Source organism: Alligator mississippiensis, chromosome 1, assembly GCF_030867095.1.
Source record: "Alligator mississippiensis isolate rAllMis1 chromosome 1, rAllMis1, whole genome shotgun sequence".
NCBI classification, from domain to species: Eukaryota; Metazoa; Chordata; order Crocodylia; family Alligatoridae; genus Alligator; species Alligator mississippiensis.
The window spans coordinates 328,345,328-328,367,837 of record NC_081824.1 but is presented as its reverse complement, the minus strand read 5'-3'; the positions used below and the strand labels follow the sequence as shown (position 1 = coordinate 328,367,837).

The 22,510-nt window shown below is 42.6% G+C and overlaps 1 protein-coding gene across 3 annotated transcripts in view; it reads left to right on the top strand.

The window, feature by feature from the left end:
• Positions 1–18,862, top strand: part of TBL1X (transducin beta like 1 X-linked) — a 321,636-nt gene extending 302,774 nt beyond the window's left edge. For all 3 annotated transcript variants that reach the window (XM_019495106.2, XM_059720930.1, XM_006273491.4), the window contains 5 exons: positions 3,198–3,272; positions 9,310–9,437; positions 10,502–10,667; positions 11,984–12,085; positions 14,508–18,862. In XM_019495106.2, coding sequence (XP_019350651.1) covers positions 3,198–3,272; positions 9,310–9,437; positions 10,502–10,667; positions 11,984–12,085; positions 14,508–14,534 — 498 coding nt within the window. In that variant the 3' untranslated portion in view covers positions 14,535–18,862. The remainder of the gene's footprint in view (positions 1–3,197; positions 3,273–9,309; positions 9,438–10,501; positions 10,668–11,983; positions 12,086–14,507) is intronic.
• Positions 18,863–22,510: the final 3,648 nt, after the last annotated feature.

Sequence of the window (22,510 nt, the reverse complement as noted above, 5' to 3'; positions counted from 1 at the left end):
GCACCACCTCCCTTGGGAGCCCATTCTAGACCTTGGCCACTAACTGTGAAGAAGTTCTTCCTAATGTCCAATCTAAATCTGCTCTCTGCTAGCTTGTGGCCATTATTTCTTGTAACCCCCGGGGGCGCCTTGGTGAATAAAAACTCACCAATTCCCTTCTGTGCCCCCGTGATGAACTTATAGGCAGCCACAAGGTCGCCTCTCAACCTTCTCTTGTGGAGGCTGAAAAGGTCCAGGTTCTCTAGTCTCTCCTCATAGGGCGTACTCTTTTTTGTGTTTAATGCTAATGTTTAATGCTTCAGACTTTGCTTCATAAAAAGAACACCGCTGCCCTGTATAGGTTTGTTAAATCACTTAGTGACTCCATTTTACTGGCCGTCAAAGGAAATGTAGACCATATAGGACTACAAATCCATATGGCTACAATCCTTAATTCATCTCAAAAAGTGTAGCAGCCAGACCAATGGCACCATCCTGCACATGGTCCAGAGTCTGTTCTGAGGTATGTGTGCGCAATTCCTGATAACTATATGTGGAACTGAATGTGTGCATTTGTGGATTAAATATAAGTTTAAAATATTTTCAGGTAATGTCATTGCCCACAAGAGTATACTTGCACTTTCCTGCCCCTAAAATGTTTTTCTTCTTATCTGTTAGTATTAAAAGGCAGGTGAAACTAACTGACTCAATAGGGGAAATATTAGGCTTACGGAAAGCAAAGTATTGTAAAATGCACAAACTGGAAAAAATAGGTTTCCTCTAATTCCATGTATAACAGTCATTTCATAGGAGTTTTGCAGACAGAAAGATGATTTTGAAATTTTAAAGAGCCACTAACTCTCAAGTAGTCCAAGTTGGATTTTATCTTTGCACTTTAGAGCACATGCCTTTTTAGGTAGATGAGCACTACTCTGAAGTTGCATTATTTGGGAATACAGATCTCTGCAAAATGTTTTCCCTACATTTCTTCTAAGAAGAATATATGCCTTGTATTAATTGATATAAGAAACATAAAAAATAGAATCAGAGAATAACAGAGGATCAGAGTTGAAAGGAATCTTGAGAGGTCATCATCTCTATCCAACCCCATGTGGCAAACAGCAGAGCCCAGAAGCCTGGGAAATACCAGTAGTAGAACATAGGCATAGTTATGCCTCGATCATCCTTGACCAGTGACTGTCCAAACTCTTCTTGAACACCTCCAGTGCTGGAGGTCAACAACTTCCCTAGGCAGTCTATTCCACTGTCTCATGTTCTAACTCTGAAGAAGTTTTTTTTTTCCTGATATTTAATCTAATCCTACTTTGCTGCAACTTCAAGCCGTTGGTCTATGTCCTGCTCTGCAGTAGGAGAGAAAAGGTGTTCTCCATCTTCTTTATAGAAGCCCTTCAAGTATTTGAAGACTGCTGGAATGTCCCCTCTTAAGAGCCTTTTCCACAAACTGAACATGCCTAGCTTCTTCAACCTCTCCTCATATGATGTGCCTTCTGAGTACTTAATCATTTTTGTTGCCCACCTCTGGACTCTCTCTAACTTCTCAACATCCTTTTTAAAATGTGGAACCCAAATCTGCATGCGGTACTCAGAATGAGGCCTAACCAAAGCCAAGGAAAGAGGCAGTATTACCTCCCATGTCTTGCACCTACTACTTCTGTTTATGTGTCCCAAAACCACATTCACTTTTTATGTGGTTGCATCATACTACAAACTCATGTTGTCTCTGATCTACCAAAACTCGCAAATCTTTATCTGTAGGGCTGCCATCTAGCCAGGTGTCACCCATTTTGTATTGTATTTTTGATTATTCTTCCTGAAGTGTAACACCGTTCATTTGTCAACATTGGACTTCATCCTGTCCAACTTTCCAATCTTTCAAGATCTTTCTGAATTGCAGTTCCATCCTCCAGCATGTTCATAATCCTTCCAAGTTTCATCTTGTCTGTAGGCTTACTTAAGAAGCTCTCACTTCCAGTATCAATAAACATGTTGAACAGCACTGGACCCAGGACAGACCCCTGTGGGATTCTGTTTAAAATCTCCTGCCATTCTGACATGAATCCATTTATAAATACACTTTCCTTATGACTATTGAGTAAGTTGTCTATCCATCTTTTAGCAGTTTTGTCTAGCCTACATTTCTCCAATTTGTTTATGAGAAGGTCATGTGAGATCTTGTCAAAAGCCTTGCTAAAGTCCAGATACGCTATATCCATAGGATTCCTTTCATCCACCCAAGTAGTCACTTTGTTGAAGATCAAGTTTGTTTGATACGATTTGTCCTTAGTAAGTCCATGCTGGCTGCTTGTGATCAGCCTTTCCTTTTCCAAATGGATTTCCTTAGGATATGCTCCATTAACTTCCCATGTATTAAAGTGAAGCTAACCAGTCTGTAGTTCCCTGGGTTCTCCTTTTTTCCCTTTTTCAAAGAAGGACACTACATTAGCCCTTTTCCGGTACTTGGGTACCTTGCCTGTCTCCCATAGCTTAGTGAATATTATTGCCAAGGGCTCTGAGATCTCAGCCAGTTCCTTCAGTACCTTGGGTATGAAGTTCATTAGGCCTTGCTGACTTCAATTTGTTTATATTCATCAAAAGCTGTTGGTCACTTTTGTTATCTCATCCCTCAGCTTGCCCCTTCTTTACCCAAAAGATCATTATTAGGTATCTCAATAAAAACACTTTTTTGACTGTGTGAAGACTGGGGCAAAGTTCCTATTGAGGAACTCTGCCCTCTTTGCAACTTCTGTTAAGTTTTCCTCCTGGTTATTTAACAGCGGGCCCGCAGCTTCCTTGGTCTTTCTTTTCTGGTCAACATAATATAATTGTTTTAAATTAGTTGATTGCAACAGCATTAAAAAATCTAGGTCTAGAGTTGGTTTAAATCTGTCATATGTGGGAGGAGTATCCCAAACTTGTACCAGCCACAGATCAAGTCAGAAATTTGATAGCTAATTGTATGTAACATTCAGTAATGCATGCACACATGCATAGTTTCCATTCCTAAGCTGTATTTAGGTATTAAGATGTGGAAGAAAAGTTCTGTTTTCATTCATGTATAAGCTAATGAAAGCATAAAAGATAAGCATTTGCAGTGTTTTCACGTGTTGTAGTGATAATGCGTGAGAGCCCTCTGCTGGGTGTCAGGTACAATGCAGGCTACTTGGAGCATTCACTTACAAAATCAAATTTTATTTCAGAATGAAGTCAATGCAATTAAATGGGACCCTTCTGGTATGCTGCTAGCATCCTGCTCTGATGACATGACATTAAAGGTAATTTTCCATTCATGGTGTTTAAAAAACATCTTGTCTCTGTTTGCATAATTTTCTTTCTAGAATGATGCTGTCATACTACTAAATACTGGGCACGTCTACATGTGCCCCTACAGCACCGTTGTTACTGTGCTGTCATTTAGTACTTCGAAAAGGCCCGTACTGCTGTAACAGCCTCTACTGTGCCAATGGCACATGGTTATTTTTAGCCACTACATCCCCATAGCAACATGCTGTACTGAGGGAGCACACTGCTACAGCGACATAGCAGCAGTATCACAGTTCTTCCCCATGGCCACTACATTGCTATAACACGTTGCTACGACAATGAAGCATCATGTGTAGACATGCCCACTGTGTGTGAATGCCCACTTCATCTTAGGATCCTGGAAGACATTAAAAGTATCACACAGTTGGGATGTGAGGAATTTTATGCCTTATCCCCAGAATTGCATGTTCTGCCATGCCAGATGTATGTAGCAGGATGCATGTGATTGGGATTGGTGATAAAACTCTTCAAATCCCAATCACCCAACTGTGGAGAAGGAAGCTCTGCATAGGGAATGGTTCACCCATGCTGGGCTGCATTGGCACTCCTTCATAGGCACTTAAAAGGTTCAGGTTCTGGAACCAGGACTGGGGGCTGCCTCAGGAGATCTGGGACCTTGTGGTGATCAGCACCAGGTCTCAGACTCAGGATTCAGTGCTACCTCCAGGGATTAGGTGGTCCCAGTGGAAATGTGCAGTTGGGACCAGGGAGCCCCTTGATCCCCACCTGCATGCACCCCAGTGTGGACTGGCAACTGAGGAGCTCCCTAATAGCCATGAACATGCACCCCAGCCCATTCTGGGGTGCATCCAGCTGAGCACTGGGAAGTCCAGGTCCTAAGCTGTCCTTGTTATATGGACCCATAGAATCATAGAAAATTAGGACTGGAAGGGACCTCAGGAGATCATCTAGTCCTACCCCCTGCTCAAAGCAGGGTCATCCCCACCCAATATCAAGCTGCATAGAATAGGTTTAAATATTTGCACACCTGGGGAGCCAATAAGTTCTCTGTGCAGGGACATATAAAACTATACCAGATAGCCCAATGCTACATGCTATAAATTCATTCATTCAAATTAGGACATGAAACAGATAGGCCACAGAAATATTATACATTAAATGTAGAATGTCCTTGTGGCTTGTTTGCCATTTTATCATGCCATAAATTCACTGATTCAATGTTAAAATGTATAGCATGATAAATACATTAATCGCTCCATGCCAGCAAAGCATGCCTAGTGGGGATTTAGCTATGTCACCAATCAGGGAGTGTAATGTATCTACTCTAACAAGTGAAACAAGCTATACTGTTGCAGTTTTTCTAGTATGGGGGTATCTACACTAGGGTTTCTGCCAACACATCTCTATCAGGCAGGGCTCACATTTCTTCACAGCCCTGTTTCATATAGTTATTAGGCCTGTGTGAAGCAGCTAGTATTCACTTCGGATTCGGTCGATTAGGGGGCGTGATTCAATTCCATGATTTGAACCACTGTTGTGAATCAATTCAGCAGAATCTGATTCAGAGATTCAGCTGTGGCTAAATCAGCCGAATCTCCAGATCAAACAGGCCTCCTCCACCCACTCTCTTAGCCCCATCAATGGCTGCACCACCTGGTCCTAGCCTCCTGGCTCTTAAGAAAAGAAGCCCAGCACTCACCAGCTGCTGCCAGGTGGGATGGGGTGATCCCCACTGCCCCCCAGTGCCCCGCGCTGTTTGGGGGGATCTGTTATGATTCCCCATCCCCCACCTGCTCTCTCAGCTCTTTAAAAAAAAAACCACAACAACAAAACAGCCCCCACTCACCAGCTGCCAGGGCCATCCCCAGGGGGTGGCAAATTGGGACAATGACCCCAGTCCCCGCACTTTGGGGGGCCCTGCAGAGCCGGGTGGACCAGCTACAGTGACTCCACACTGCTGCCTACTTCACGTCCAACTGCTTAGCACACCCCCGCCCCCACCCCGACCAAATCCGGCACCTCCAGTTGCTCAGCACCCACCCTACCACCACCAAATCTGCCACTGGCTTCCTCATGTCTGCGGGTGGAGCCCCACAGAGGCTGATTTGCCCCGGTCCCCACACCCTGTTTGGGTCGCCTCTGCTGGCTGCTGCAAGGCAGGGGGGGCGATCCCCACTGCCCTCCACTGCCCCATGCTGCATGGAGAACTGTGCCATGAGCCCCTATCCTCCACCCACTCTCAGCCCCATCAATGGCTGCCCCACCTGGCCCCAACTCCCATCTCTTTTAAAAAAAAATTTTTTTAAAAGCCCTGCACTCACTGGCTCCTGCCAGGCATGGAGGGCTATCACTGCTGCCCCCCACTGCCCTGTGCTGCGTGGGGGGCTCTGCCATGAGCCCCCAGAAGCCCCAATGCCTGCTGCAGCAGCCAGTGAGTGTGGGGATTTTTTTTGTAAAGAACCGGGAGCTGGGGCCAGGCGGGGTACCCATGGTAGGGGGGAGGCTGGGAGAGCAGGCAGGGGTCAAGGGGCACTCAGGGGGGCTGAAGGAGCAGGCAGGGGATAGGGCCTCACAGGCCTGTGATCCCCCCATGATCCCCTCCACCCTCCTCCAGCCCTCACCCCCTACTTAACAGGACAGAGTCTGGGTCCAGTTCCCTGCAGCATTGAGCAAGGACTGCCCAAATCTCCAAAGCTCTCCGAATCTGTTCCAAATTGATTCAGAGAGCTTCAAATAGATTCAGACCTTTTTATTGGTCTCCCAATTTGATTTGGATTCAGAGATTCGGCCACCATATCAGGCCGAATCTCCTCCGAATTGAATCAGCACCCGAAGCTTTGCACAGCCCTAATAGTTAGACCAGCAGAATTTTGTAACACAGAGATTGCCTCAGTTATTAGCAGTCTAAGCACTGTTACAACTGAAGTGGCATCTTTTAGCAGTATAATGCTCTAACCATCAGGCCACAGGTTAGGCATTGCCTTGTCACCTATTTAAACCTCCTCTTGAAGCTGAGCCATTAATTGCATCTTGCATTTAGTTGATAACAGGGATGGAAAGCAGTGGGGAGTTTTCTGCTACAGTGCTTGTGCTGTGCCTGAGCAACTTCTGTCTCACCAAACCCCAAGCCTTCTAAGTTGCTCTCTTTCTCTGGACCCCATGTATCTCCCTCTCTTGGCTGCCCAAGAGGCCAACTTCAAGAAGAGAGCTGGAGATATCTAACTTGTGTTCTGGTGGTTAGAGCACCGTGCTGGGAAGTGAGATGTAGGTTTTGGATGAAAGGGTTGTAGAGCCTCAGTCTTCTACTTCCTGAGCGAACACTAGACTATTTCCTAACCACTAGGCTTTTGGGCTAAAACATGGGAGGCCTCTCCTCTGTTACGAGTTCCTTCTAGGTAGAATTTCATGACTTAACTCACACATACGGAGCCACATGCCTGTCCAGCAAAAGTACAGCCCACTGCAAATGCTGCATAGGGAGTCAGATCACAAACTGCTCATGAATGCCAAAAAATGGCAGTTATATAGCTAGGTAATCACCATTTGGGTATGTAAAGTAAAATAGAATTTGCCAGGTGTGGCATTTCCAGGTGTAGTTTTATGTTCCTAGTTAACAATAGGAAGCTGCTGTTTGCGCAGCTTAAAAACACATTGGCTTTTTCACGTGCTTCTAATTTACATCCTGTGAGTTGGAGCATTATTGCTTTTTCTGGTATCTCTTTGCCACTGAATATCTGTAATTTTGAATCATTTTTTACCATATCAATTTGCTTGATTTTTTTTCATTTGTCAGGTAGCTGAACTATAAAATTTCTCGTATCCATACAACTTATTCTTTTGCCGATACTGAAGTATTGGACTTTAAAATGCTGCATAAATATTTTCCTATCGTACATGTCATTAAAGGCATCAATAAAACCAACCATTACATCAACAGAGTAGGGATGGAAGTGGAAATGAAGATTAATCTGTGAAGTGATTTGATAAATTGGTACCATGGTGTCACCCTCTATTTCAGTGGTTTTCAAACTTTTTAGACTCGAGCCACCCTTCCAAAACTTTTCAGAACTTAATGGTATCCCATTTTAAAAATCTAATATAAATTATTATGAATATTATAACATATGCACATTATAACTCTAGTATTGATTAATATGCCAGTCTATCATTATAATTTAGGGCTGTCAAACTATTAAAAATTAATTGCAATTAATTGTGAGATTTAAAAAATAGTTGTTATTAATCACAATTTTAATCATTCAGTTAAACAATAATAGAATCCCAATTTATTATAAATATTTTGGATGTTTCTTCTATATTTGCAAAAATAATGATTTCAGTTACAACTCACTGCCATAAAAACACAGTAGAACTGTGCTAATTTCTGCATAGTAATTAAGTACAGTAAGTGAAAGGGTCAAAGCTAGGGTTAGTATATTTCCAATTCCAAAAAAGAAGACACCTGTAGAGGGCACAGCTCACTCCCAACGCACAGCCCCCTGGCACTGCTGGTGCCCCGCACTCCTGATCTGCAGCCCCTGCTCCCCCCAGTTCTCCCCAGCAGCTTCTTCTGGGGCTGCCCAGCCCCTGAAAGCACAGTCACCATCCCCTGTGCCATCCACCTGGCCACAGAGCTCCCCGCCATCCTCAGAGAGCCACCCCACCCCATTCCCCTGCTGGAGGGGCAGGTGCCTCATCCTGCCACAGCCCCAGTGCCCAGATAGCTTTCCCCAGCACCAACAGGCACTCATCCCCCCTCACACATGTACACACACCCTAGACAGTCCGTAAGACCTGGCTGTTCAACTCCTGCTCCCCACCTACACTTACCTGCATCCAGCTGCCGAGTCTGCTCCCAGGACCCTGCCTGGCTGCTTGCTGGCCACGTGTGTGTGCGCAGCCCAGCAGCAGTGAGTGGGGAAGGGCCCCCCGCCATGCATGGCCTGGCATCAGTGTTAATTGGGCCTGTTAATAGTGATTAATTGACAGCCCTATTATAATTCTGTTATATTCACCTCTGGTCACTGGAAGGGAGTGCTCTCCTGGCTCTGCCTGTGCAACATATGGACTCCCCACACATGACCCCAGGTCACTGGTGGAGACTGGGAACTGCTGGGCCAAACTGTGCCCTTAGCTATTCCAGTGTGATCACTCCTGAACTCCAGTCCTGGGGCCATAATGGACAGAGTCTGGAAATGTCCAGCCAGCAGGGATGAGGTGCCGGGCTGAATGTGCAGCACTGAAGGAACAGGAGGGACAGGAGATGGATAAAATGATGCACATGGCCCAGGAGGAAGGAGAGGGCAGATCAAGGGGTGCACTACCAGCACTGCCACAGCCAAGCAGAAGTACACGGCACACCTCTTGCATGCTTCCAGTTCCACCTGCCCCTCACTCCTCTTTCCAGGAGACTCTAACTAGGGTTGACCTGGGAAGGGCTACAATGAGAGCAGATGCTCCTGCCCTAACCACTTCCTGATCTGGCTGTGCAGGAAGTGCATGGTATAGTTCCACCTGATTATAGCTGCAGTGGCAGCAAGAAGCTAAAAGGGTCTTGCATCACCCTGCAGTGCTTTGGCAACCCAGTTGAGAACCACTGGTCTCCTTCCTTCATTGGGGGTTTATAGGACAGTTAGTGAACTCTAATCTGTTTTAAGTATTCTAGTCCTATTTTTTAAATTGCTAATATTAACCTCTAAATAAATACCCAGCTAAGATGCACTACCTATGAAAGTCAGAATTAAGTTAATTCAATCCAGGGTCCATGGTCAAGGTAACTCTTGTCAGCTTTTATTGATCTAGTGAATAAATTTTACTTTCATAAACTTTATTCTAAATTATATAGCTGTGTATATTGCATTTGCCAAATTGCTAGGTCAATAAATTAAGCTGAGGTCTCTTATCTACATGTCAGATATATAACTGTGATAAATAACATGCACATAGAAAAGGGTTGAAACTGCCTACCTGGGAAAAGATGATGAAGTTTAGCTACCTCGCTGATTTTCCCTCATTTTCCTGGCACAGATTTGGAGTATGAAGCAAGATACATGTGTACATGACCTTCAGGCCCACAGCAAAGAGATTTATACTATTAAATGGAGTCCTACAGGGCCAGGCACCTGCAACCCAAACTCCAACATCATGTTAGCAAGGTAACCTGCTCCTCTGTCTATCCCTAGTACTTATAAAGGTAAATGAGTTGTGTTGGCAAGGGATTCTCTAGAGTTACCCAGCTGTCTTTAGTCCTACATCCAGTTTTCCTACAATATCTGTAAATAAAACTGAAAATCATCTATAAATCCTAAGGAAATGAGTAGCAAGAAAAGGAAAATTAAGTGATATGAATGGATTTGTTTACTTGCGGCCCTATTGTAAAATCTATGGATCTGATCATCCAGTAGTCAATTGGATGTGCTCTAATGAGAGACATGGACAAGCAAAATGACATGGATATTAATATTAATATTTTTATAGTTTGATCAATTGATGCAGAATAGTTGTTAAACTTTCACCTTCCATTCATTCATTCAAGATACAACGTCCTTCAAGTTTTTAGAAATGTGTTTTAGTAATTACAATCGATAGCTGTACTACTGGGTTAGTATTCAGCACAGTATGACTTCCTCTGCTTTATGGCATTATAGGGGAATTGCCTTATTGATTTTGTTCATCAGTTAGTTTTGGTGGGATTTGTGCCTTTGTTGTTCTTGAATTGTTTTTTATAGAATATGAAGGATTTCTCTTCCTGCTCTCTAGTCCATAATGTTGTATTCAGGAGGATCTTTGCAAAAAACTGAGTAGCTCCTAGGTAGTGGGTGTAAAAAAGGATGAGAAGAACCACTGCATTAGGGAATCTGAAACAAGGTTTGATTATTAAGTGAGGACCAGGAAGTGAAATTCTCTGGAGGCAGGTTATCCTAGTTTACAGTTACTAATACTCTTTATTACAGAGTGGTGAGCTAGTCATTATGGACAGAGATAGTATTAGAGTTAATTTCTTTTACATTTGTTCAGTAAACCTCTATTAATGTTTAGAGATCTAGCACACGTCTACTACAACAAATTTCTTGCAATGAGGCGGTCCAGACATTGATGGATAATCAGCCATTCTATCCTTTTCCTGTTTAAAATGTTTATTTAAATGGGAAATGTTCTCTTTAAATATTTCCAATATCATTTATTGATTAGTTGCTGATTAATTTGAATGTTCCTGTAGTGCTTCATTTGATTCTACTGTTCGGCTGTGGGATGTTGAACGAGGAGTCTGCATTCATACATTAACCAAACATCAAGAACCTGTCTACAGTGTAGCTTTTAGTCCTGATGGAAAATACCTGGCCAGTGGATCCTTTGACAAATGTGTCCATATATGGAATACACAGGTATCTGGTTTATATGCAGAATAGAATAATGTTATAAATGCAATATTAATGGCCAAAATCATAACTGGAAAGTGTATATACCTGTATGTACTGAATGTGTTAGACAAGGTGAATCTGAGGCCTCCTCTACATGTTATAGCTATCGTGCAATTAACTGGTTATAATTACTATTGGTTAAAAATTAACTGGTTAATTGTGCAATTACCTGAGATTAGCTACACATTCAAAGTAGCTATCACACCATAAAAAGCTCCAAGCAGCTGTAAAGTTAGACCTCAAAAATGCATACTAACTTTATAGCTGGTTACTATCAAGCTTTAATTTGCATGCATGCTGCAGGGTCTTCCCTGTGGCTTTGAGCTCTGTCAGCTGACAGGGCTCCCAGCCATAGAGGTGTGCCCTGCCCAGCCAGGGCTGGGAGTCCTGCAACTGAGGGGACACTCAGCCCCAGCAGCTGTGGACTCTAGATCCCGGCTCTGTGCCTTCTGGTGCTGGGACCCAGCTGGGTTCCAGCAGCCCCAAGCTGTGACCTCCTGGCCCTAGGGGTGCATGAAACCCCCGGAGCTACGAGTTTGCAGCTGGTATGGTCTCCCAGCCTCAGGGGTGCCCGAAGCCCCTGAGTCTGAGGGATCATGTAGATGTGATGTCCCAGCCCCAGGGTTTCATGCACCCCCCCAGGCTGGAAGATTGCAGCAGTCTCCCAGCCATGGCAATGCATGGTGTTCTCATTTGGCTGGGCACCCCTCAGCTGCGGGGGCTCCCAGCTGTGGGATCTTGCTCCCAGAATTGCACAGGTGCAGGGCACAGTCTAGCAGAGTGGCGAAGTGGCATGGTATGCCAGAGCGGGGTGTGGAGGTTAGTGTCCCAGATATCCTTAAAAAGAATATGGTTACCCTTTGTATAGAGCTATCTGTCCCCTAGTGAATAAAAAAAAAATGTTCTGTATGTGAATCACCTATTTCTTTCTACAGTGGAAACCACAGAGATCCTCCCAGCTGTGAAACTGATATGGCTCAATCATGCAGTGCAGGTGTCAGATTTGAAAGAGGGCTATTGAGAAGGGTATAAGTGTGAAGTCCAGCCCCACAGAGAAGAATTGAATGAAATGCTGGGCCCACTGAAATCAATGGCAAAAACTTCATTGATTTGAATAGTTCCAGGATTTCATCCTTGGTATTGATGCCTCACTGCAGACTTACCCATATACTTAATAGCAGACCCACAACATCAAGTGTGCACTGCAAGTGTTGCCCATCTTAAAATGAAAAAAAAAAAGAAATTAAGTATCAAATATTTATCAATTGTTTGCTTTCCAGAGTGGAACTCTAGTACATAGCTACAGAGGCACTGGAGGCATCTTTGAAGTCTGTTGGAATGCTAGAGGAGATAAAGTGGGAGCAAGTGCATCAGACGGATCGGTAAACATTTTGAATCATTTATTGTAAATATTTTGGAGGAAATATGCCCTGTGAAGAGTGTCAGCAATAAGTTCATGCACTATTGCTATCTGTGCACAAAGATCAGAGATATGGAATTTTTAAAAATAAATGTAAACAAATATATCCATAGATAATATAAACTTTTTCTGTTCTGAAAATCCTTATATGTTTAAGGGGTGTTCCCTATATTTAAAATGAGGAATTCCACTGGAATTGGTAGTATCTCTGAAAAAAAAAAAACACTTACATAAAAATATTTTAAAAGATATCTTTATCGCATCCATTATCAACCTTATGCAGCAACATGCTGTGGAGGTTGCAGAAATTTTAAAGTCTTTGCTGTCTTAAGACTTTCTCTTTTCATTGTTTTCATTCCTTAAGTTCCCTGTTACAGCAGAAATATACCCTAGGATAGAACCTAAAGAAGGAATTTTTCAGCGTGATACCCAGAGCTTTACTCATGAGTAAAGAAGAGGTTTTACCTTGGTGTTGGTGGTGGTGCTGATCATTATACTAAAATACCAATTAATCATGATTGCCACTGAAATACAATACTGTACAATACTGTAAATATAGTACAATATGTACAATATCATTATAACAACACTGTTTATAGTGACTTCCCACTTTTGACAAGAAGAGCAGGAACCATTTTTTTAATTATTATGTTGCAGCCAGTTAACTAACCATTTTATAGCAAACACCTTCTTTAAAGGCCCTGGCAAATGTTAAAGAAATGTTGCAGTGGGATCTTCAGCATTTTATATGCCGTCCCAAACATCACATGACCTGCCATGCCAGAAGTCCATGGCAGGATGCGCAGTTTTTGGGATTGAGCATAAAATTTCTAAGATCCTGATCTTGTGATAACTGAGGCTAAACCGTGACCTGGAACTGTCTCTTGCCCAAACCCAAATTGAGCTGAGCATGATCCTTAACTGGATCAGGCAGGTGGGGTTGTATACTGGCCCCTGGGGCTGCCCCATGCACCATTCCAATACTCAGGTGACCACTGGAGCAGGGCACAGGGCAGCCCCACATCTGGCACATGTGCCATATGTTCAATTTAAGGCACAACGCAAATGATACAAACCAGTTACAAAGATGTCCACATTAAAAGTAAACTATCTGTGGGCCTGGTAAAAGTACATAAGAGTAAAAGAAAAATATTTGTGTGCCTGGTTTGCCATTGTATTATGGCATAATTTGAACATTGAGCATGTAACATGTAAAAATTCATAGCATGATTAACAAAATCACACTATAGATGTAATGTCTGCCAGGGCCCTTAAACTTTTCTCCTGTTTCCAAGTGGATTTATTATAACGAGGTTGTACTGTAACTGACAGCTGACTGTCACTGCCTTTAGTATACTCAGCAGCTTGAGAAGCCAATATGCACTTTTCTCAGCAGTTGACTGAGTGATCACCACGTTTGCTGTGCCAGAAGAACACAGAACCAAAAGTACAGACTATTCCAGGGGTGGGGCAAGCTATGACTTTATATACTCACATGACACAAGCACTGGCAGTTATCTTGACTTCTGGCACAATCAGTCTTTCAGAAGACAGGCAACCCTGGATTTCTTTGATTCCAGTTGGTTTTTCAAATCTGTTGCAAATTGCTAACGTAGTACTATGCTTAGTTATTCTCAGGAGTACATTTAGGTTGTGTCACAAAACCATTATTAAATTATCTTACTGGCCTACAGAATATAGTATACTTTTCAGTGGCAGGGCAAACCTATGCTTTCCCATAAGCATAAGAAAATGCTGTGATCACACAGCCAGATTCCCACTTTTTCCTTCTTTGAATAGTCATGCATTTTCAGTTTTGTTTTTGTTTATAGTTACAGGAATCCTGTTTAAGGGGGGAAAATACAATAGTAATTTTTGTTCTATTAATTACTATTGCCTTGGTTGGTCCTTGGTCAGCGTTGTCTGAAGTCAATGGAGTTTTCTTTCAACTGATAGGGCTTTGGATCAAGTCCTTCAGTAGGTTTTTCCATACTAGTCTTTGCTCAGAAGTCAGTAACAATTATTACTTTTTCTTTCTCCATGATCCTTAATATACAAATCCTGGAGATTATCATAGAGAAGATAAACAAGTAGAAAGGAAAGGTCCTGCTTCATCTTTTAATTCACTACCTGGTAGAGGCAGAATATTTCCCCAGTCACTGATATCCTGGGATGCATTATCTCAGTTATTACTAAATTGCCTTATGGCAAGATAAGCTTGTATAGAATATACAGTATATGTGTGTGAAACATATGCATACATATAGATCTATAATGCAATATGAATACACACACACACACACACACATGCAAATGAAGAACCCAGAAAAAGCATTCAAGAAATTTTTTTTTTAATCTTGAGCCTTTTCTCTCTATCTTTCTAGGTTTGCGTTCTAGATCTGCGGAAGTAAAAATGAAGTGTTTTAGAAGAAATTTCAAATGGACCAGCAGTGAATGTGTGGGGAGAAGCACTCTTCAAAACTATTCTTAACAGCTCCAGAACTGTATGAACTCGAAAAAAGTTAGAGTGTACAATGAAACAACTCTCCCTGGCCACAGATGTCTAGTATTTTGTCCGTAACCTTCATCAAGGAGTAAAAACACAGTCACTTCAGAGGGGGAGGGGATGGTTTCCACCTGAAACATTCAGCCTTGGAAGCATGAAGCCACCAGCTAGACATTGCACTGTTTTGTTTGCATCTGAGAACTTGCTCTGATGGCTGAGAAAAAAAGCTGTGCCAAAAAAAAAAATACAAACAAAAAAAGCAAAATGCTGTGATAAACCAAAAGGGAAAAAAAAATCCTCCTCCATGTGGTGTTGTATTTTTTTTCCTTCCAATTTGGACACTACAGTTGCTCTCCCAAAGGACGTTCGAAGACCAGTTTGTACTGATGAAATGCGCAACTTTGTAATCACAACACTTTCTATTTTCTAGACTACTTTTTTGTTCAGTGGTTTTTCTATCAGCTGGAATATTATAGTCTGGAAGATCCCAGGCTTAGGTTGGAACTGATTTTTTTGCCTTTTATTTTCCCTGCCACTTTTTCTTCTTCCTTCCTTTCTTTTCTTTCTTTTCTCTTCTTTTTTCCCCCTCTTTTTTTCCTATATGCCCATAGTAGATGCAGCCAGGTGGACATGACAGTGAAAACTTCTGACAGACTGCTTCTCCTTTCTGTTCTCTCCCTCTCTCTTTCTCTTCCCCTCACCCCCGCTTATTTAAAAAAAAATCCTCCATGCTTCAGATCTTAGCGTCTCAAGGGCACTTTCAGCAAATTGTGTAATAAGTGCTTTATATAAGAATGCAGTGCCGGGGAAGCTTTTTACAGGAGAAAGATGACTTTTAAGAGAAAGAACCCAGTGTATTTTTGGAAAAAAATATTTTTTATGTTAAACACAATTTTAAAAGCCTAAAATGGCCACTGAAGATAAACTGGTTGTGTAATTCCTAGAAAAGAATGATGCAAATGGAATCCAAGATACATGAAAGATGCAGTATCCTTTACTCCTCTCCCCCAGCTGAATAACCACTGTAAGAAAATTGTCATTCGATATAACAGATCAGTCATTTTTTTAAAGAAATATTTTCCTGCAGCCAGAAGTTTCAATAGTTTAATTTCATTTTTGTGGCTCTGTGTTGATGCTGATTTAAATTTATTAAATGAACTTAGAAGTTTGAGGTTATAATACAGTATTCATTTCTGTGGGTCCATATATACAAATACTCATGGTAATAACTAAAAGAATAGTGTGTTTTCTTTCCTATATGAATGGTCCTACATTCCTATAAGGCTTGAATTCCGCTTCCCTCCGTCCCTTATTTTACTTGTCATCTTTTTGGGCTGATCCTCCTCTCATTAAGTCAGTGGGACTTGTACCACTGATTTAATAGGACCAATAAGACTGGACATCTTAGGTGACATCCTAACGTTATCCACTTAACGGGTGAAAGGCTCCAAGCAGAGAAGAAGGTTTCTAAATGCCAGCTATCCACACAGGGGTAGATACTCCAGCACAGGCATGCCAGAAGAAAGTTAAAAGCCTGCTTACTAAAGAACCCCTTGTAAGATGTGGTGGGGGTACATGCTGGAGGCAGAAGAGGCATGTTATGGGAAGGGCCACATGGAGAGATTCCTGGCAGTATTGTGGACCATTGGGCAGCCCCAGTATGTTGCCGTAATGTAGACCAGTGGTTTTCAACCCTTTTTTCATTTGTAGACCCCTAAATGTCAAATGGAGGTACAGACCCCTTTGAATTGTAAGTGGGGGTATTCACATACTTTGATTGATCATAGTCATCTTTCATGGACTCCTTAGACATAGTCTACAGATCCTTAGGGGCCTGTGGACCACAGGTTGAAAACCATTGACAAAGACTGTACCTCAGATCTACCTGGATCAGGCCAGGAGCTTCACCAGGCCCTAAACCAGCCCAGGACTGGGAGGTTGCAAAGGTGCCTTCAAGCCAGGTCCATAACAGTGAAATGCTGAAGTGAAAATTGCTTAGTGTATGCAAAAGTTTCTTAGTGTATGGAATTAGCATTTTGTTTCCTCTGATATTCTCTCTCTTCCAGATTATATATGTAAAGTACCTCAGCCTTTTCACTGCAATAAAGCATCAGTGACTCCAGGACTGTATGTAAAAGATATGAAACTGGAGAGTAGCTAATTAAGACAAGTGAACTACCAGGAGGATTATTTAGTCCTGAGGTGGAAACATTTATTTGAGATTTGGGTTCTTAATTACTATTGCTATTTACACCAAAGAATGAAAGGTTGGATGTGGCAAGAGTCATTGTACTTGTTTTAATGTACTCATATTAGTTTCTTTTTCCTTAGAGAGCATGCCTTTAGTTGATCACATGACATTTTTAACTGTTTTATAATAGCCACTTACCCGACCGCTTTAAACTCACAATAAGAAAAAAAAACAGTATGTGCTCAAAGGGGAAACTGACCTTTATTACAGTTTCAATGAGGTTTTATAAAGAACGTTGGATTGATTACTCAATAGAGCAATTGTGTGAGTGTGTATATGTGTGTGGTTGGCATCTTAAGCTTTTCCCTGTGTTGTGTGTGAGTCCGAGGCTATATCTGTGGGGCTCATGGGCAAATAATACCTAGTTTTGAAGGTGCACAAGGCATTGATAAGTCCCTTTCTTTTAAGTCTGCACTTTGTGTGACTCTTGAACAGGCCAAATTTGAAGATGTGGAGAGATGAGAATGAGTGATTTGAGTTCAATTACTTTTGCTGCACAACTTTCTGGAGACAGACAGTGCCTGTGTTTTATAGCTGATGGAGACAATTCCAGGAATATTAACTACAGACACTGCAAAGGTGTCAAAGCAGGGGGTTTCTTTTCTGAAGTTATCTGCTGCATACAGAGGGAGGTAAGGAGATAAAACACGAGTTTCGAATTCATCAGGATCCAAGCCTGTAAGCGAAAGGTGCTGTCATCCCAAAGAATTCTGTGTATGTTCTCTGGTCTTTTGCAAATGGTGCACTGAAAGCTAGAAAAAGACAAATGCTAAAAGAATGAGAAAACCTTCAATGGCAGTTAGTGGATAATCTTCATATAAGCTTACACTTCATATAAGTGTAAGCAGGACATACGAGGTACAGCAGCATGAAAAAACAATGTAAGAATATAATTACGGTTTGTACAGGGTTGTTTTATATAATGTTTTTGTTTATAATGCTTAGAAGGAAAAAAAACTGAAAGGGAAATGGCCAAGTGACCAACTTAATCAGGGGTCTGCAACCTAAGGCACAGGCTGAAGCCTGCCCTTATAGGTCTGATCTGGCCCAGGGTAGCCCAAAGGTTAGATGGCACAGAGCTGTATTGTGCCACCCATCCCTTCTGCAGCATTTCCCTCTCTGCTGATCTCTCGTGCCTGAGCTTACCCTCAGTGCAGAGGGGCCAGGGATCAGCAACAAGGGTAAGTGCTGGCAGCTTGGGTGCTGTCAGAGGCAAAGATTTGTGGCCTGCAACAGGGGGCTGGGTCACAAGCTTCATCCTGTAGCAGTAAAAGGTTGCCGACACCCAAACTAAACCAGTAAATGTTACTAGCATGATACTTTTACTGGCTGCTTTGGAACTGTCTTTGAGGTGAAGCTTCAGTCTTTGAATACATACCCAAGTTCCATATGGTAAGAGGATACTGCATCTTCAATGTAGAAAACACTGGGTCCCTTATGGGGCATTAAAAGGCCTGACTTACAGGGTTAAACACGCACTAATCCCATGCTACGTCTTAGAAATTTCCTTTTGACTTGTTTTTTTTTTTTTTAAAGATAAAAACTAGCTAATTTTAGAGCCAAGTGAAGTGCACTTTGTCAAATGTAAGGGTCTGCTTTGGTTTTTTTGGGGTTTCTTTTTTTTTTTTTCTTCCTTTTTTGTTCTTTTTCCCTTCTTTTTTGCTCCTCTGTTCCTCTTTTGCCTTTTTTTTTTAATTGTGGTTCTTTGTCAATTGCAGAAATGCTCTTTCAGCCACTCACTGAAATTCTGAATTCTGGCTTCTGCAGTTTTTATTGTCTGTGTCAGACTTGCAGCCAGACTTGGTTCTCTTTTAAGCATTTTCCAGATTCTGTTGAAACAACGTCAACCCCTATTTTGTTTTCTCCCTACCCACACACTCTCAAGATTCACCTTGTGTATTGTAGCTCATTTGTTTTAAGGAGAGAATCAACAGATCATATTCAGTGTCTTGAATAAATTGCTATATTTTGATATTAGAGAACTCTGTGCGTGTTGTTCCTTATTCTTTCCTGGTTATTAATTGTTATTGCTTTCATTCAAAGGTTGGAGGAGTGTATTCATTCTATGATGTTTATTGTATCACTTTGTTTTCCAAAAGACCATCTCTGTTGAAAAACACCCTTCATTTGCATGGCAGCAGAGGGTAATGATTCAGCGTTAGCAAATTGGTCCAAAACACTTTAAAACCAAAACATAGCTCCACATTTGGTGGTGATTTGCTTATTTTTTATCTATTTAACCACTTACTGATTTATTTACTTACCTAGATTGTACAGTTTTGAGTTAAATTTTGCAAGTTTCTCATAGACATGGATTTAAAATTAATGCAAGTGCATGATGTGTGGAATCTACACCAGCATAGATGCTATTATGTAAATAGGAGCATATCCTTGCTTACAAATACCAGTCCAAGTTTTTAAAGCACTCTACAGCAGTGTGTGACACGAGGAGCATGGGAAGCCTCTGTGTGTGGCATGTGGCAGATCTAAGAAGGAACAGACAGCACAGCAGTAGATAGGGCAGGAAGGAGAAAGAGCAGCAGATCAAGCACGGGTAGGGGATCAGACTAGCACTTGGAGATGTTGCAGAGCTAATGGCTGCCAATTGGCTCCCACTGCTTTAGAGGATTTAGATGCACATTTTACATTTTAATGAATGATGTGGATGTGTACAACTCTTCTGGGCTTCATTCCTCCATTACCAATTTTAACCATACAACTTCAGTTCATGCTATAGGGCTGTAAATCCTTTCCCTGCCTTCTTCTTCAACTCTGCTTCTCTGGGGCAGGCAACAGCAGCAGTGGCCCCAGCTCAGGCCTAGTACAGCAAAGCCAGGAAGAAGCAGCGGCCACTCACTGCTTAGCTGGGTCAGTGCTGGAGAGATCAGAGCCAGAGCAGTGGTTAGGGTAGGGGAAAGCGGGTATCTGGGGTAACGGGGGACGACAACAAGGGGTCGAGGGCAAGCAAAAGCTTGGGAGTCAGGGGTTTGGGGGACAGGCTGCAGGTTCCTCTGCACACCTCAAGTCTCCCCCATGCTCTCCTGGCCACATGTTTGGTCCCCTCCCACACCAAACAAGCCATTCTGGCCTGGGATGGATGGGGGGCCAAAGCCAGAGATGAGCCATTGCCAGCCCTGGGGTACGTGAATCCAAGATGAGGCTGGGTTTTTTTTCCCTGTGCTGATTGGAAGGAAAAAATATCATCTTGGATTCAAGTAAATATAGTATCTTTTTGGTTATCCAACAAGGTGGCATTTGGGGAGTATATAAGCTGCCCTGGATGACACGTGAGAATATTTGACAGTCTCACTGCATTATCTTTTCACCAGTCAAAGTTTAAAAGATTGTCAGTGAGTTGCCTGCCAAAAGAAAAAGGACTCAGTCCTATACAGTGTTTTAGGTGCAAACAGGCTCAGCATCACAGAACCAATTTTTTATTCCATTAAGGGGATCTAGCACCCTGGCTTGAGCACTTAGGCCCAGTATAAAACACAGGGAGATGTGTATCCCATTCTGAGACTCTTCCAAAAGTGAGTTACCTAAATTAGCCAACAGAAAATGTTGGGGAGATGCATGTGTTTTAAATCTGTCATTTAAATGTGTCTGAGGAGGAGCCTTTCTCCATTTGGGACTCAGATGCTGGCACCCTCCCCTTCATGGTAGGAACCTACACCTTTTTTTCTTAAAAACTGCATTTGAAAGAAAACGTGTTTCAAAACACAACTGAAGGAGGAGGTGGTGCCATCTCCTTTTCCCCTTAATTCAGCATCTCCCTGGTTACAATGTTTAACCAGGATGTGGGTTGCCTGGTCTCAGTTTCACCTTCTGCCTATAGAGATTCAAACTCCCATCTCCTGAGACTCCCATATGCAGAAAGCTATGGGCTATTCCAGGATGGGGCACACTTACCTTCCTGTTTGTATGAAATACTTTGATATTCTTTGGGCCAATGAAAGAGAGTAGCTGGGGAATGACTTGCTACCCAACTAGCTAAGGCAAGGACAGTTTCTGCATTTTACATTAACAGTAAACAGATAAACTACATAGAAGTTATTGGAACAGGGACTGGAACTCTTGCCACTTCTCCCATTTGAGTGTTCCTCTGCTTTGAAAGAAAATGTTGATGGCCTCTGCATTCTCTGTGCAGAGCTCAATCAGCAGAAGACAGATTGAGTTTTGCAGAGCTCAATCTGGGAGGAAGAACCAGCAGCATACGTATGGGCTCAGCGGCATTACTCTCATTAGCACCATGACCGAAAGGGACTTGGGAGTCTTGATTGACCACAAGATGAACATGAGCCATGAATGCAATGCTGTGGCTGGCAGAGCAAACCAAACTCTGGCATGCATCCACCAATGCATCTCGAGCAAAACTAGGGACATCATCCTTCCACTTTACTCAGCCTTAGTGAGGCCACAGCTGGAGTACTGCATCCAGTTCTGGGCCCCCCACTTCAGGAGGGACGTGGATAAGCTTGAGAGAGTCCAGAGGAGAGCCACTCACATGATCAAAGGCCAAAAGAGCAAGCCTTACAAGGAGAGGCTGAGGGACTTGGAACTCTTCAGCCTGGAGAAGAGAAGGCTCAGGGGGGATTTGGTGGCAGCCTACAAGTATATAAACGGGATGCATCAGGACCTGGGAGAACAGTTGTTTCCACTAGGAATAACAAGGTATAACAGCCACAAACTCCTGGAAGGCTGATTTAGACTGAACATAAGAAAAAATTTCTTTACAGTCCAAGTGTCCAGGGTCTGGAACAGACTCCCCCTAGAGGTGATGCAAACACCTACTCTGGACTCATTCAAAAGGCTATTTATCTTGCTGGGATCATTTGACCCCAGCAGACTTCCTGCCTATGGCTGGACTCGAGGATTTTGTGAGATCCCTTCCAGCCCCTAATGTCTATGAAATCTATGAAATCTAGTAAGCATGTTCTGGGAACGTTTACCATATTGAGCTTTTGGGGAAAATTGGAAAAGAAAACCTAGTATTTAGGTCCTAACAGGGCTTAAGCTTAAGCTGAGGGTAAGATACTCAGCCCTATAAAGACCTGAGGCACATCGGGCATGCCCAGAGACAGAACTTTTTAAGAGCATGGAGAACTTTAATGTCAGGGTGTCAGAGACCAAATCCATAAAACACACCCAGGTGTCTAAGCGCAACCTACCTGGAATTTAAGCTTCTGAATCTAAGTAATTTGATCCATGTAGGTAACTGAGAAGTCTGTTGGTGTCTGTTGTGTTGTGAGCAAAGTTACTTAGGCACTTATTTGACTTTGTTTTTGCCTGTGCCAAACTTCCTGTATAATAGCATAATAGTGATTGGTGATTTTGCCAAGGTAGTGAGTGAACTAGTTCAAGTGCCCTTCTCAGCCTGAAGAGGTTTAAACTCAGCGTTTCCTCCTGACAAGCAAATGCTGTAACTACAAGGCTTGAAGGCAAGATTGGAATGGAGGGAGGGAGCTCTCCAGCCTTCCTTATGAAGCAGGGTGAGAGTGCAGCCAGGAATGCCAGATTGATGGGGCCAGAAAGAAAGCAAGAGGGAAGCTGACCCTAACCTAACAGCTAAAGCATCTGGCTGGGAGGGCAAAGTCCTGGCCCCTGCTCTCAGAGTTGCTTCTAGTTTCTAG